Raw genomic sequence first — 16486 nt, forward strand, 5'->3', positions numbered from 1 at the left:
AGTATAGATTAAATAAGGCTCTCCAAGCAGAGTGTAGACAAGACAGTCATGTAGCCATCAGTTACTGAAAAATACTGTGACCAGAATCACGGAATCCTTGCCCTATATTTATTGGAGCCTGCTTCCACATTTGCTAGTTCTGTATTTGAGCCTCCTTTGTAGACCCTAGCTACTACAGATAAGAAACCCTAGTAACTTGTCGAAGGTTGCTGAGTTAATATTTAAAACCAGTCTGCTCCATCCCAGAGCCTATACATTTGACCTAAAGAACGCTTCCCAGGTTCCTAGTCAGGTAAATAGTTTCAACTTACACAGCCTCAGTTTCTCCTCTTAGACTGTCTACTGCTTTGAGCTTTGTGGGGTTTAAGGAGCTATTTTGTGAAAGTTCCATAAGCAACACAGTGTCCCACACATGTGAGGGTCCAGTGTGTGTGTGTGCTGTGAATAAAGAGATCCCAGTGACGGTCCTCCACTTGTCCACTGAGGCCTTGACAGGAAGTGACTGGTCCAAACCTGAGTATTTACATTTATAATCGAGGCTTTTGTGAGGACTCATCCGTACAGATTTTTGTTTCATTTAAAAGTGTTCCAAGCCAAAGAGATGCCTCAGTCAGTGAAAACGTTTGCCGGACAAACCTCACAACATGTGTTTAAGCCCCAGCACCCACCACAGAGGGAGAGAACTACCAGAAGTTGTCCTTTGATACTTCTACCCCCACATCTGCACTCTCACACCTCAGCTTCCCCCCCATATATCATTGTCATAATAAATAATGTTGAACTTTCAAAAACAAAACAAAAGGATTCCAGAGGAATGTCATTTAAAAGCAGTGTGGCTGGGTAGGCTGCAAGGAGACCCTGAGACAAGACACATGGATTCCAAATCAGCTTTATTGATGTAATAAGAAGCGATTTCTGGGGTAGATATACTTTTCTGAAATTGCAATTCTGCCTCTACAATAGAGAAACTGATGCATTAAGGTGGTACCCACTCCTTGGTTAGTTTTAAAAAACATAAAAACTTTTTTTCAGAGGCTGAATGAATTCTGGGATGCAGAATTCTATGCTGTAAGGTTTATATAGCTACAACAGACATAAATATCTATGCATAGTATATGCAACCAAATTTTGCCCAAAAGTAAGTCTCTCTCTCTCTCTCTCTCCCCCCCCCTCTCTCTTTCAAAGAATCCACAAAGGGCAGGGTGGTGGTGGCCTGCACTGTACCTTGTAAACACCACCATGATTGGTCCTCAGCTGCTGGCGTTTTATAATCCGTAAATGGGAGATGCCTTTCTTCTTCTCTCTAAACCTGGGCAGCATTGCTTGAAAAGCAGAGGCTGAGAGAGACAGACACACACAGAGAACATCTTCAGTCCCTTCCAGTGTAATTACAAGGAAACTGAGGTCTAAGAGGATCTTCCGGGCTGGTTTGAGAATCTCCGTTGAGTCGGGCTCACAAAGGATTATTAGCTTTCCTCTGGTGGCTGGCCCTATCAGTATGAGCAGAAGAGCTCACAGTTGATAAATCAAGAGATCACGGCTGTGTGGATTTCCCCAGGCATGCTCCCACAGGGAAGTTTGAGATTATCCATCTTGTTTATTCCTGTTTTCAACTCTGAGGCTGCCCTCCAGCCCTGTGGCTCCCTGTTCCCGGGAGAGCTCACTGTTTTCTTCCTGCTGGCTTGAAGCAGGGCACAGCTTCCTGCGCCCATCTGCATGAGTCAAACCTTAGGCCATTTCATACAGCAGGCATTACATGCTTACCTAAATCTAGGAAGCAAGGCAGCCTACGAGAATATGGCCAAACCCTAAAAGTTTAGGAATATCAACGTCTAATGTTGAGAGAGAGAGAGAGAGGGGGAGGAGGAGGGGGAGGGGGAGCGGGGGGGGGTGCGGGAGAGGGCGAGGGAGAGGGAGAGGGGGAGAGAGAGAGACCGAGAGCGAGAGAGAGAGCATCCACATGGTGAAATATCAACCTGCTTTCATCAGAAAGGATAGGGAGTCAGGCTGAGTTCTGTGGAAACTGATCTGTGGTGTGAGACTCCATCCCAGCCACTCTGTGGAGCAAGCGGCATATTCCTCTTACTCCACGGTGCCCCCGAAGTACCATGGCTTGAATTATTTTCTTCTGTGAACCACACTTCTGGTGTGGATTTTTTTTTTCTGGGACAGGCTTTTTCTGTGTATAGCCTTGGCTGTCCTGGAGCTTGCTCTGTAGACCAGGCTGGCCTCAAACTCCAAGAGATCTGCCTGCCTCAGCCTTCTGAGTGCTGGGATTAAAGCATAGCCAGCCACTCTGCCCGTGGTGGATTTTAAAGGAGAGAGAGAGATCCATATTTTTTTAAGAATTGTATGCTTTAGCACAAGTCTTTAGTCCTTGTGTGCCCCTTTAAGTGATGTTTAATGTATGATGTAAGGTAAGCAGTAGTTTGCCTCTTGGTATGAGGATGCCAACTATATCGGCATTTGATTCACAGAGCCACAGGTCCCGCTCCTAACCTTACTCTTCCTTCTCGCCACAGATCTGCAAAACCCCAGAACCCAAATCAGCCTCATACTGCAGCCCGTCTGTGCCGGTGCACTTCAACATCCAGCAAGACTGCGGCCACTTTGTGGCCTCTGTGCCCTCCAGCATGCTTGCTTCCCCCGACACATCCAGCAAAGACCCTGCGCCTGCCGCATCCCCACATCCCCCTGCCCAGGAGCAAGACTGTGTGGTAGTCATCACCCGGGAGGTACCGCACCAGACTGCCTCGGACTTTGTGCGGGACTCTGTGGCCAGCCACCGGGCAGAGCCTGAGGTTTACGAGCGCCGGGTGTGCTTCCTGCTTCTGCAGCTCTGTAACGGGCTGGAGCACCTGAAGGAACACGGGATCATCCACAGGGACCTGTGTCTGGAGAACCTGCTGCTGGCGCACTGCAACCCTCAGAGCTCCCCCGGGCCCTCTGCCACGCCTACCGTGCCCACCACGACATCCCGGTGCCCTTCTACGGCGCCCGCAGCCACCACTGCTTGCCAGGGAGGGCCTGGTGAGAAGCACCTGCCCAGGCTCATCATCAGTAACTTCCTGAAGGCCAAACAGAAGCCAGGAGGCACCACCAACCTGCAACAGAAGAAGAGCCAGGCCCGGCTGGCCCCCGAGATCGTGTCTGCCTCCCAGTATCGCAAGTTTGATGAGTTCCAAACCGGCATCCTCATCTATGAGCTGCTCCACCAGCCCAACCCATTCGAGGTGCGAGCCCAGCTACGGGAGCGCGACTACAGGCGGGAGGACTTACCCCCTCTGCCCACACTGTCCCTCTACTCTCCCGGCCTGCAGCAGCTCGCCCATCTGCTGCTTGAGGCCGATCCCATCAAGCGCATCCGCATAGGTGAGGCTAAGCGGGTGCTTCAGTGCTTGCTGTGGGGTCCTCGGAGGGAGCTGGTGGAGCAGCCATGCACCTCGGAGGAGGTACTGTGTAACACTCTGCACAACTGGATCGACATGAAGCGAGCCCTGATGATGATGAAGTTTGCTGAGAAGGCGGTAGACCGTAAGCGGGGCGTGGAGCTGGAGGACTGGCTCTGCTGCCAGTACTTGGCCTCCGCAGAGCCAGGGGCCCTCTTGCAGTCTCTGAAGCTCTTGCAACTTCTCTGAGCCTCTCTAGTCAGACCATTTCATTGCCGCCTTCCACGCCCGCCCCCATGCCCTTGCCTTGCCTGCATCTGGGTTACCCTGGGAAATGGTACAAATGACTGTCATCCTTGGATGTAATATTTTATATGTATACATATATAATATAAATATGAAAGCCTGGGGATGTCATTTCACACACGCCAGCCTCCTCTCCTCACAGAGTCCCCATTCCTCCACCACCGCCACCCCTGTAATTATGTACAGATTTAGCTTAACACAAGGTTATGGGACACTTCCACCGACAGAACCAAGTTTGGACTCCTGCCTCACTACCCCATGGTGGAGTCTCCTCGCCCAATTGTCAAACTGTTATTTAAAAAACAACGTCCACAATAAAAAAAAAGTCTTATATTATTTCTTTTAATTGAGTCACAAAGCCCTTTAACCTCCAAGTGCTCGAGTGCACTAGAATCTTTGATGAGTAGAATCTATTCTGTACCGAGGAACGGACTATCTGCCTCTGCCCCAGATCTTGCACTTACCGGGTAGAGCAGTACCTACGGAAGCCTGGGTGTGTTGGGCGTGTTGGTAGGAGGCAATGTTCTCTCTTTCTCTTCTCACACAGCAGGATTCTTGGGTGGGATGAGGGTTAAAGTTTAACCCTGCTGCTCTAAACCCAGTTTGCCAACGCTGTCACCATTGTACCACTGAGATACCTGGCTGGAAAGCAAATCCACCTGTCTAGTTCAAAGGAAAGACCACACACACACACACACACACACACACACACACACACACACACCCCGACTTCTTAGAAAGGAAAAACAAACAAAAAAGCACTCAGAGGAGGTGCTTGCCGTTCATCCGCATCCAGAGGTGGAGAGTTTCCTGTTGCATGTGTTTCCTTCCTGCCATCCCGGGGCTCTTCTGAAAAGGGAACTTGGGCAACGCTGTCAGCAGCATCAGCCTTTCCAGACAGGGAGAAAAGGAATAGGGTGCTAAGTTGCAAGGAGCACACTTCCCCGGCAGATAAGACCAGTGCAAAATTGGAGTACTCAGTCGAACCGGAGATCTCTATTTTAGATCCACTTCTGGGTCTTTTGCTTTCAACAGTCATTTAACAGCTGGCCATAATAATCCCAGCACTTGAGAGGCAGAGGCAAGTGGATGTCTGTGAGTTCAAGGCCAGCCTAGTCTACATAGCAAGTTCCAGGTCAGCTGGGCCTACATAGTGAAATCCTGTCTTCAAAAACAAAACAAGGAGAGGCAGAGATGTAGGAGGATGGAAAGCCACGCGGGTATGGAGAGCAGTGCGGGTAACTACTTTTGTTTAGGTTAGCTAATTGGGAAACAACTCTCTTTGTATGGGCATATTGTTATTGAGCTTTACCAAACATATAAAGCCTTTGATTAATCTTTAAAAAAAACATCAATTTTTTAAAACATATATCGGTACCTGCTCTCTATTGAAGCTAATATTTATTGTCATGCCTAAGGGGGGGGGGGGGATAAGAAAAGAATTAAGAAGCAGTAGATCTTTCCTCTTAAAACCAGATACACACAGAGATGACTCATTCAAAGAGAAGAATCTCTCAGGCCCTACCTGAGAATAACCTTTCAGCTACTGAACCCATTAGTTTCTCATTTCTCATTAACGGCTATGAACAAGTTTTAAATACACACAAAGTTCTTACTAGGTATCCCTGAAGTCTGGGGCTGTGGTTAGCCACCAAGCAGACCGTCCCTTTGTGCCTATTGACTGAACTCCCTAGGCAAACCCCATGACCTCTGACACCACGTGAACACACCCATTCTTCCTCCCACCAGGGAGGAAGGTAGCACCTGACGTGTTTACAAAGTCACTTGTTACTTGAGGAAAGAAACTGGCTCAAACCAGCTCTCCCTAGGTCCACGGAAGGTCTTGGAACTTTGGATGCAGAAATCATAATTCTCTGTAGGATCTGCCTAAACTGGTGGAGTTGTATTTGTTCAATGCTGGAATTTTTTTCAGACAAAACCTTAACCCTTGATTCTGTCTTTTGCTTTCTTGTCCTTTCTCTCTCAAAATAAATAAACAATGGAGAAGAAAGAAAGGAGCTTTCTACCAGGGGACTGCAGAGTCACCTGGAAGCACACATGTCTCTGGAGGCATATTTGTAATCTCTGAGTTAATTGTACCTTTTTAATATGCCACCCACCTCAGGGGGGAGGAACAAGTTGAATCTGTGAGAATGATCTTAGTAACCAAACCAAGGAAAACAAAAGCGAGGGTGTGAAGAAGGAACCAGTAACAATGAATTCTATTTGAGAGGAATGAAACCAATTATACTTACTTTTGGACCGCTCACCAGCCCCGCCTAGAAAAAGAAAGCACCTGCTGCCAAAAGTCTTTCTCATGTAATTTTAAGGAACTATTTACCAGGGAGAATGAACCTTTGCCTAACCCTTGAGTCCAAAGAGAATTTGTCAAGAAGCCTTTGTTTGAAGACATTGAACAATATCCTAGTAGCTGTTTTGAATAGAAAGAAAAGGGTTTTGTTTGTTTGCTTCTAAAATAGGGCAATTTCTTATATCCGCCCTAGACAAATTCTAAATGTGTGGGTTTTAAGCTCCTTCCCAGCAACACAGGTCTCTGGAGTAATTGTGACATAGCTGCCAATAACAGTTTGGCAAATAACTTTTGCCAGGCTCCATTCAGAGGGTCAATAAAATTGGTCGTGTTAATTCAGACTTCACCTGGGTATGCTGTTTGGTCTAGCAGGCAGCTCTGGCTCTGAAACATACCAGAAACAACAGGTTTGTGTTGTAGGGCTGTAGGTCAGAAATACCCAGGGTAGGAAGAGTACTGTCATCTTAGAAAGTGTCTATGCCAACATGTCTTCTGGGGCTCAGGGTGCATCCTGGTGCAAGAGGCCATGGTTAAGTAAGGACTCTTGGTTTATTCTCCCTCGTTTAAAAAAATAATACTGCAAAGCCACAGTTTTTAAAAACACTTCTACTGTGAACATGCATCCCTTTCTACTCTTGGCTTTCAAACTAGCTACTGGTATTTAAACCCGTTTTCCTTCTCCAGTTTTGAGTCAGATCGCCCCCATATCGTTTGCACATATGTAATTTTTTGCCATTAATGGGCCTTTCCTAGTTTTGTGCTTCGAAGTGGAATCTTTTTTTCTTCGCCCAAATTCTTTCCGTGGGAGTTCCAACGCCTTATAGCTGAATCCTGAACACCCTTGCCAAAAGCAAGGCAGGCACTTCGGGGTTGTTTGTTTACCAGAACGCATGGCTCAGCTTCAGAAGTCTCAGGCTCTGCAGGGCTACAGCTATTACTTTATATAACACTTACTGGATTTTTTTGTCAAGAGCCAAGGGTTGGAGAAAACCCGTGTGATGTACACATGCGCACAAAATATTATGAAAATTTGGAAAAGGGAAGATACATGTTACTCTAATGACTTCTCTGAAATCTGTTCTTTAACCGCATTGCCAATAGGACTCTGGGGAGATAACTCAGTAGACGAAATACTTGCCCTCAAAATGGAAAGACTTGAATTTGGATCTCCACCAACCAGGTAAAAGCCAGGTCAGCACACACGTGTAATGTCAGTGCTTGGGAGTGGGGGTGGGGGGAGTAAGCCAACTCCAAGGACCTGCTTGCCAGCTGCTCTAGCTGAACTGGCAAGCTCCAGATTTAGTGAGGCAGCGAGCCTTAGACAAAGACACCAAATGTCACCTGCTAGCCACCACACATACACCCACAGGTGAGCACACCCCAGCTCCACACACCAAAACATACACAGACAGCAGAGTCAGTGAGCTAGACAGGCCATCTTCACTCTACTGACGTCTAAAAATCTTTCAACATCTAAAGGTAAACCTGGTAAATCTCACTACAGTCGTAACTTTTAACGTTCATTTACTTGCGGCTTTTAACGGTGATGTGGTATAATATCTAGTTGATGTGAATGAAGTTGATCCAACAAAGCCCCACATGTGGCTAATCACGGACAATCAGTCAGTTGGGAAAGTGCTTTGCCACATAAGCATGAGGATTTGAGTTTAAGCCCCAGAATCCATACTAAAATAAAATAAAAATAAAAAGCCAGGCACTTTAGGGGACTCCATCCCCATGATAGAGTAACATCCTGTTGGTTCTTATTTATGCTTATGTGTATGTGTGTGTTGGGAAGCTTTCACAGGAGTAGGTTTTCATGTGGCTTTTTCAAAGGCCTTTGTGTTAGTTATCCCTCCCCGTTTAGACACTATGTGCCAGCAAACACAAAACTCAGTACCAGGAGTGGCCTACCTCTTTGTTAGTTTGTTGGCATTTCATCTAGGCTCCGACCCACGGTTACCTGGCAACAGCTAGGTGTGTGCTCCCTCCTCACTCTCTTGCTCTCTTGCTCTCTCCTCTTGCTTCTGCTCCCTCACCCTCTTTCCACTCCCCTCTCCCTGACTCTCCATGTGCTCATGGCCAGCCTCTACTCTTCTTCTCCCCCCACCCCATCTCTCTGACTTTCTCTGCCTCTACTCCCTCAATGCCCCTCCCCATGCCCTGAATAAACTCTATTCTACAGTATTCTATACTATACTGTCCTGTGGCTGGTCCCTCAGAGCAACAGGATGCCTCAGCATGGGCCCACAGAGGCACCCCTTCCCCCACACCATACTGCACCTCCACCAAACATATCCCTACCTTTGTCTTGTCTTTTTATAAAACACAACAGAGCTAGCTGTTGGTCAGTGGAGTCCCACATACCTCCAAACATACAGTCAGTTATTGTTGATCTTGGTTATCCCCCCCCCCCATTCCTGAAGATACCACAGATTTGCATTCTAAGACATGGACAAATCAAGTGTGTGCTGATCTGGAAGCTTCATCCCTACTGGCTAGCTTTCAAGGTGCCAGGAGATGCTGTGGATGAAATAAGAGAAGAAAAGTCAAGGCCAGTCTTAGCCAGCTAGAAACCCTGTGAGTCACAATAATGACGGGTCTAGCAAGTATGCCCACTGGTGCAATAGTGGAATTAGTTTTATGGTGGTGGGAGGGAGAGAGAGAGAAAGAGAGAGAAAGAGAGAGAGAGAGAGCTCGCAAAAAGTTAGAGAGAGAGGTCAAATGAATAGGAGGTGGTGGTTAATCTGGTAGGAGTTGGGGGAAGGAGATGAATTCTCCTTATTAATTCTCAAAGAATTAGTAGAATATTATTACAAGAAGATAAAAGCTAGGCATATTGGTGTGCATCTGTAATCCCAGTGCTAGGCATGGAAGGAAATGCAGAGCCTTGAGAAGAAGCCTTGTCTCAAGGTGGATAGCATCAGAGGAATAACACCTGAAGTTGACCTCTGACCTCTACGTACTCTAACACGGACACACACCAAGACACACAGAGATACAGACACACGCACACAACCTCTTTCTCTTTCTCTCTTACACACACACACACACACACACACACACACACACAGAGTATGTGCAACCAAACCAAAAACTAATGAGAAATGAGGTATTTTGAGCTAAGGGTGCATGTCAACTTAAGCTTCTCTCCTTTGTTCCAGTGCAAATTAATATAGGTAAAGGGGCAGCCGGTGTATAATGAAGTGTCGTCCCGAGAATGGAACTTACATCCATGAAAGGTGTTAGAAGGAAGCTCCGTGGGATTCATGGTCCCAGGAAAAACAATTCCACATTAACTTATGAATGATTTCATTGATTCAGGTTAAAAAACAAAACAGAAACAAACAAACAAAAAAGGACCCTTCCTAGACACCCCCTGTCTTCTCAAAGGTCACCAGGGGTAGAGACAGGTGGAGAAAGTTGAACATAGAGAAGGAAGTGAGAATCCAAGACTAAGAGACAAATGGGTCACATCCCCATGTGCTTACATCCAGTCCTGTGACTGTCCACAGCCCTGAAAGGCCATTGTATCTGCCTGCCATTTCCTGGGATCATAAACAGACTTGTCCGTCTTTCCGTTTCCTAAATGTCTACAAGAACGGTGAAGCTAGGCCTGCTTCCACTTTACTAGATCGTGGGGAGTTCAGTTTCCAAACTGGAAGTCTGCAGAGTCCTTACAGATTAACAAACTCAGAATTCGCCCCTCTGTGGCAGCACTGAAGGTGGAGTTCAGGGTTGGGCAGTTCAGCAAGCCCTGTGCTATCCCTTAGCCTAGAGCAGCACCCCCTCTTTTACATCCTGGACTGACACCACCTGGGTTTTCCTAAAGGAATAGTGGGGTGTTCTTTCCTCTCCTCCGCATCTTGTTGTTGTTGTTGTTATTGTTGTTAAATCTGCTTTAAAAACATAAAGTAATGGATGGCGATAAAAAGCATCTTCTCGCCATGGCTACCAACCCATCCCTCCTTCCTCCCGTTCCTGGCCACTCTCTATAGTAGCCAAACTGGCCAGTCTCTGCTTTACCCTCTCTACAGTTTATCTGCACAGATGAGCCAGACGCCAGAAGCCAGCCCTCCACAACCTCGGCTTCTGCATGAGCAAAATCTCCCAACCAGGGATTATGAACGTTCGTGAAAAAAGTTGCACCGGTACTGAACACACACGGACATTCTCTCGCCATTAGTCCCTAAACTGTGCTGTGCAACAACAACATTGTATTAGGCGTCATGGGCAGCCTAATGCTGTAGAAGGCTTAAGGGGATGGTACAGGCTATATGCAAATAGGATCCTGCTTTACATTAATAATTTGAGAGTCCAACCATCTGGGCATTCACAAGGGGCTCTCAGGGCCACGGAGAGATAACTTGTGTACACTTGACTCTCCTCCTGTCACAGGATCCTTTATAGACACAGTCCAGACAGAGCCATCTCTCCATTGTCTCAGAATAAGGCCCCACACTCCTCCCATCCTTTGCAGGCTTGGACAGTGCCAGCTCAGCAAATCTTCAAGTATCTCGTCCGGTCTTGCCTCTTGGGTTAGGTCTCTGGACAACCCATTCTATTCCCTCGGGAAATTAAAGATTGCTTTCTTCCCATACAGAAATCTTCCAGTGTACCCTAAACCACAATTGGTGTTGGCAGCAGGCTTCTAAACCCAATGATAAAATTCATCCTGAACCCAGTGTTCGTGCCTGGAGCAACACTGCTGGTGTTTGCATTTGAACCTCCACTTCAAAAATCTGGCTTTGATCTTCGGCAGCAAACTCAACATGAAGACCACAGCCCGTTCTCAGGGGAAAGTACTGAAGCATTAGCTTCCAGGCTGGTGTCTAAGGAAGAACGGAGCTGTAGGACCCCCATACCCTGGCTTTTCGGTGGTTCCACTGTGGTTAATTTCTTTTCATGACTTTAGAGAGCTTTGGTGAACACAGCAACAAGGACTCCACTCACCGAAATCATTTGTGGAACTTGGACTTAATTCTTACACAAAAGAGCCTGGTGCTGTTAGTTCTGGCTGACTCTGCCTGTGAGTCATGGGCCGTTTCAAGCACCTGACTGAATTCGGATAGCGTGAAGCTAGCTGGCTGGGTGTGAACCAATGGAATGGTTCCCTGCAGAGACGGGCATTGGGAGACGGACGTGGGGCAGGAGCGCACACAGCTAAGGGCACCACGCAGATCTCTTCTCAGCCAGTGCTCGCTGAGCCCCTGCAGCTGGGCTTGGCAGGTTCCTCCCAGCTATGAATCACACATTTGATAACAGCCAAGACCTGGGCCAGCTGCTGGGCTCTGGCTTATCACCCCACAGTCCCTTTTGTTTCAGTTCTGAAAAGGCAATAGCCCACTGGGGACAGCATTGGAATGACAAAAACCAAGAGCATTGTTCAGGGGAGATGGAGGCCTTGTGTCCTTTTGGTAGGCTAACCATTCCTAAGCAATGCTCAGCTCATAAGTGCTCCTACAAAGGAGCTTTATACTGGGGCGCGGGCTGGGGAGTATTGCTCTGCTGGGGGGGTATTGTCACATTCCAGGGGACAGGCCCTGTGAGGTCTGGAATTTCTCTTTTGTGGATAGTTCTCTGAAAGGGGCAAAAAAGGAGGCAGAGAGACACTTAATATTCTGAGTGTGTTGCTGCCAAGAGCATGCGGGAGCCTTGGGAAAGAATGCTACACGACAGGGCCCTGTGTGGTGTCTGTGTGTCTGTAAGTGGACACCACTCCCTTTGGTGACCAGAAAATGGTCTGACATTCACGTGGTTAGTCTGGCTTTCACTCAAGTACCCCTGTGGTCTGTGGACCCAAACAGGAATTCATTAATACGGGTGACCTGCTAGGGTTGCAGGAGAAGAGGTTTTACTGTGGTGTCTGATGTAAATACTGCAAAATTATGAATGGCATAATAATAACCTCTTTGTTTATCTGCCTTCTCCGCTCCAGAAGACTTAACTGAGTCTTGGTATTTGAAAAAATCATTCTACCTTCTTACAACATTTCTCTGCTTCGTGGAGAAATCTGGGCAGGTAAGTTGGAGTTTAACAGAAAATTAATGTTTACAAAGGTTACATGGATGAAGAAGGGTGCATTCAAACCTAGAGTCGGGCTGGGTGTCTGCCTTGCACTCTCTGCTAAGCTAAGTGCCAATGCACCATGTATGTGATTAAACGTTTACTGGTAGAGATCCTTCAGCCTCATGGCCTTCCTTCAGCATTCAGTTCAAGCTCTCCTGGCTCGTGACAGCTAATGCTTTGTACTGGCTGGTTTTGTGCATCAACTTGACATAAGCCTCCCTTGAGGAAATGCCTCCATGAGATCCAGCTGTAAGACATTTTCTCAATTAGTGATGAAGGGAGGAGGGCCTAGCCCATTCTGGGTGGTGCCATCCCTGGCTGGTGGTCCTGGGTTCTATAAGAAAGCAGGCTGAGCAAGCCAGGGGAAGCAAGCCAGTAAGCAGCACTTCTCAATGGCCTGTTCATCAGCTCTTGGCTCTAAAGTTCCTGCCCTGTGTGAGTTCCAGTCCTGACTTCCTCCTTTCCTCTACAACTTGCTTCTTGGTCATGATGTTTTGTGCAGGAATACAAACCCTGACTAAGACATGCTTCTTTCTCTCTCTGAATTTATCTCATTTTTGGATTATTCTTGATCTGGGAGACATATGCTTTTGTTCTGTCATAAACAGAGCATTTCATTAAGTAGATTGTAAGCCATCTGACAGTGAAGACGAGGTCCTACACAATGTTCCCAGTTCCCTAGCCTCTTGCACTATATACAGTAGGTGTTAAGTAAATGCCACTTTTCTCATCATTATGACAGAAACAAGTTAGGTGGAGGTGGGGAGAGATTTCTTTTGGCTCACCATTTCATAGAAGCCTCAGCCTGGCATGAATGGAGTGGACAGAGGCATAGAAACTGCAGGTCTTCCCATAGCTACAGATCAACCAGGCCCAGAAACAGCATCAGGTGTGGCCTCCTCTCACTTCTGCCAGCCAGGTGGCATCTCGTAATTCCCACAGGCTTCAAAGAGTTGAGGAGCAAGAGCTCAAAACCTGAGCCTACGGAGGGCACTCAGATTCAACCCATAATAAATATGTTAGGACATCTCTGATGGCTGCAAGGCTTACAAATGATAACCAATAAACTGATGGCTGCAAGGCTTACAGATGATAACCGATAACCAAATGATTCCCCACAAGCCATACCAGGTTCACAGTGGGCAGAGTGCTTCCAGATGCTTTGTGTCCCTACAACCCCCTTGGGTCAGACAACATCCCTATAGGGCAGTGGGACAATGAGCCCCCAGAGAAAGTGAATTGCCAGAGAGTCCTAGGACTGATAAGTGGCAGGGGTCAGCCAAAGCTGAGGTCTTCCATATTCAGACTCAATGTCCTTTCTACCACATTATAGCATAATCATTTGACAAATAAGACACGACATTGCCCAAGGACCCACAAACCTCTGCCCTCATACTAAAGCTGCTATTTATTTTTCTTGTCTTAGGCAGCTTCCCCTACAAGGATGACATCTGTAATCCTAGCATTTGGGAAGTTAAGGCAAGAGGATTGCCATGTCTACACTATAAAAGAAGACCCTACCACAAAATTACGACAAAACGTTAAGCTCACATGAGCGTTTTATATTTTGTTAGGCATGTCATGCAAATATCTGTCTTTCAGAAGCAAGTAGCACTGATATGAACAGAGAGATAACAACATATGCATGAAAGCTTCTTTTTGAAAATCAGAAGTCCTGTAATACAGCCCAGGCTGGCCTTGAACTCATGATCTCCTGCCTCAGCTCCTAAGCAATAAGAACAGAGAATTGCTGTACCAAGCCCAGTTCACACACTATTTTTATTAGAACTGTTTTCAATGGAATGATTCTAATTGTACTGGTGACCTTCCCTCTGGTACCTTGAAGGAAGACTTGGACCAACTCTGGAGCCCCTGCTCTGCCATAATACCATCTTCCTGTTCTGAGACCCTGTATAGCCTTGTGGGCTGGGTGAGATATCTACCTAGCTCAGCACTGCCAGCCCCTGTACCAAGCTATGCTTCTTTATTCCCCACACCCTTAGCAGCAAACCTGAATCCAAAGTGCCGTGATGCCACAGTCAACTTCCTGAGGTGTCTCTGCCCCCTCAGGAGTCTCTGTGTTCGACTCCAAGTATGATCAGAGACCATGTAGTTTCTTTGCCAGGCATATATGATATGCCCAATTTTGCTGCCTATCAAACAGGCAATCTGGACCAAGAAAGAGAGAGCAAAAGGCCTTATGCTTCCTAAGCTGCCTGCTTTGTGATCTACACCATGAGGTTTTTCTCTAGAAATCTTAGTGTTACTACTATGCTAACTTGCTGGATGCTCATATCTATGCTCACACCGTCCCAACACTCCTAAAGATAACCATCCTGGTGCCATTAAACCTAAGTGAGTTCAGAAGGCACAATTCTATGCTGAGAGGCATGCTGGACCAGACAGAGACAAAATCTTTAAGTATTGTCATTTTAAAGGAATACGGTCCCGATTCCAGAACAGGGGAAAAAAAAAAGTCCATATATGAGTTTTCCCAAATTTATTTTGCATTAAAAGATACACTTTTACTTCTTGGCAGTGGCTCACGGTGCTTTCTTTCAGAGCTGCTGCTCACTGTTCTGTTTTTACAACAGGGATTTGGTTTTCTCTGGCTTCCTGGGACTCAGGACTCTGACGAACAGTCCCGGGACTCTTAAACAGTAGTCATTGGAGTTCAGACTAACTGCTTTCGCTCCCTTTTCTGGTCTCCAGGTCTGTCTGTCAAAACGAGCTAAACCCCAAGCAAATCATTCCATGGGGCCCCATAAAGCCACGTGAGAGCTAAGGCAGGAAGACTGTGGTTTCAGAAACCACTTTGATGGTACGAGAGTAATCTCTACAGCCTAGGGCCCTGAAGATCGTATTGCCAGAAGTACGGATATGTTAGCCCAGTTCCCTGCACACAAGCTCCTTCTTCCTCCTCCCCTTGCTTCCAAATAAATAGCTCTCTGGGGCAGTGATGTCTACATCAAAAGCTCCTTGTCATTCAGTGGACTTCCCAGATGGGAAAGTGTTTGTTTTGGCTAAGAATGACAGTTTTCTCTGCATCCGGAGGTGGACTCTCTCGCAGGCCTTCGCAGGGTAAGATTGCAGCTGCCGGTTCTTCCCAGCTGCCATCGCCCAGAAAGGTCAGAGGAAGTGAAGACAATAAAGGCCGGCTTCCCCAGCGCATGCGTGCACATGCACATTCACGCACGCTCGCACGCACCAAGAACTGGAGAACCCCAAAAGGGAGCAGAACAAGTCCTTAAATCTTGTCTCTGGAGTCTAGTTAGCAACATCAATGCTTGGCAAATTCTGAGATCTTGATAGAGGGTAAGCGCACATATGGAGATCAGAGGACAATTTGTGGGGAGCCCATGCAGGGTACTACCCGACTAGCTGGTTCACAAGCTTCTAGATGACTCTCTTGTCTGCACCTCCCTTCTTGCTGTAGGAGAAATAGGATAATGGATACTTACTTTTACATCTAAGCTTTGAGGTAGATTCTAGGAACTGAACTAGAAACAACAGCAAACAAACAAAAACCAATCATGAGGTAAGATATGCGAATCTTAACTGTTTAACCACTTCGCGCATCCAGAAAACTCCTAAGGAAATTTATCTCCATTCATGTCTGTGGAACATGCCAATCCTGGAGGACTTCCGTTTGTCAACTACACATCATAATGAGATCACTGTCTGATGTTCTCTGAGGCCTTAGCAGTCGTTGCTATTTTGGTTGATAGAGACTGTGGCTTTGTTTAGTTATTAAGAGCTGTAATAATCTTGGCAAGTTTTCCAAAATCCCTAAGACACTTTCAGTTGGGTACCACGTGACCTCAATATCCTTAGTACAAAATGCATTGCCCATCCTACAGTTGATGGGTATCTGGATTTGGCAAAATGATTGTGATTTCTGTGCACATTTCTGTGACATATTTTCTTTTATTGTTATCTCTAATTGAAAATTCATACAATATAATCTGATTATGGTTTTCCCTTCCTCATCTCCCGAACCATCCAACTTCCCCCCCCTTCCCCACCCCTGATTTTCTCTAGAAAACAAACCAGAATAAAGACAGATAGAAAGATGGAAGGAAAAAAAAATGAAAGAACATAAGAAACACACACACAAACAAAACCCATAAAAATACAAATTGGAAAATATAATATACAAGCAAAAGACCACTAAGGTAAAAGATGCCCTAACAAAGCAATATGAAACAAAAATAAATTGAGGTTTGTGTTTGTATGTTGGTCATTTACTGCTGGGCATGGGGGTGGGACTGCCCTTAAATATGGTTTATATATCTAGTGAGACTCCATTGAAAAAAATAAATTGTTGGAGATCGATTCTTGGGTAGGTCTATTTCCCCTTTTCAGGACCGGACTCTTATCTAGCTTGAACCTGTGCAGGCCCTGTGCATGC

General features: G+C 46.4%; 1 protein-coding gene across 3 annotated transcripts in view; it reads left to right on the forward strand.

The window, feature by feature from the left end:
• The window catches only part of Prag1 (PEAK1 related, kinase-activating pseudokinase 1), a 57539-nt gene extending 53501 nt beyond the window's left edge, over window positions 1–4038 (forward strand). For all 3 annotated transcript variants that reach the window (XM_028768326.1, XM_028768324.1, XM_028768325.1), the window contains exon 6: window positions 2523–4038. In XM_028768326.1, coding sequence (XP_028624159.1) covers window positions 2523–3638 — 1116 coding nt within the window. In that variant the 3' untranslated portion in view covers window positions 3639–4038. The remainder of the gene's footprint in view (window positions 1–2522) is intronic.
• Window positions 4039–16486: the final 12448 nt, after the last annotated feature.

Source organism: Grammomys surdaster, unplaced genomic scaffold (assembly GCF_004785775.1).
Source record: "Grammomys surdaster isolate TR1022 unplaced genomic scaffold, NIH_TR_1.0 185, whole genome shotgun sequence".
Taxonomy (NCBI): Eukaryota; Metazoa; Chordata; class Mammalia; order Rodentia; family Muridae; genus Grammomys; species Grammomys surdaster.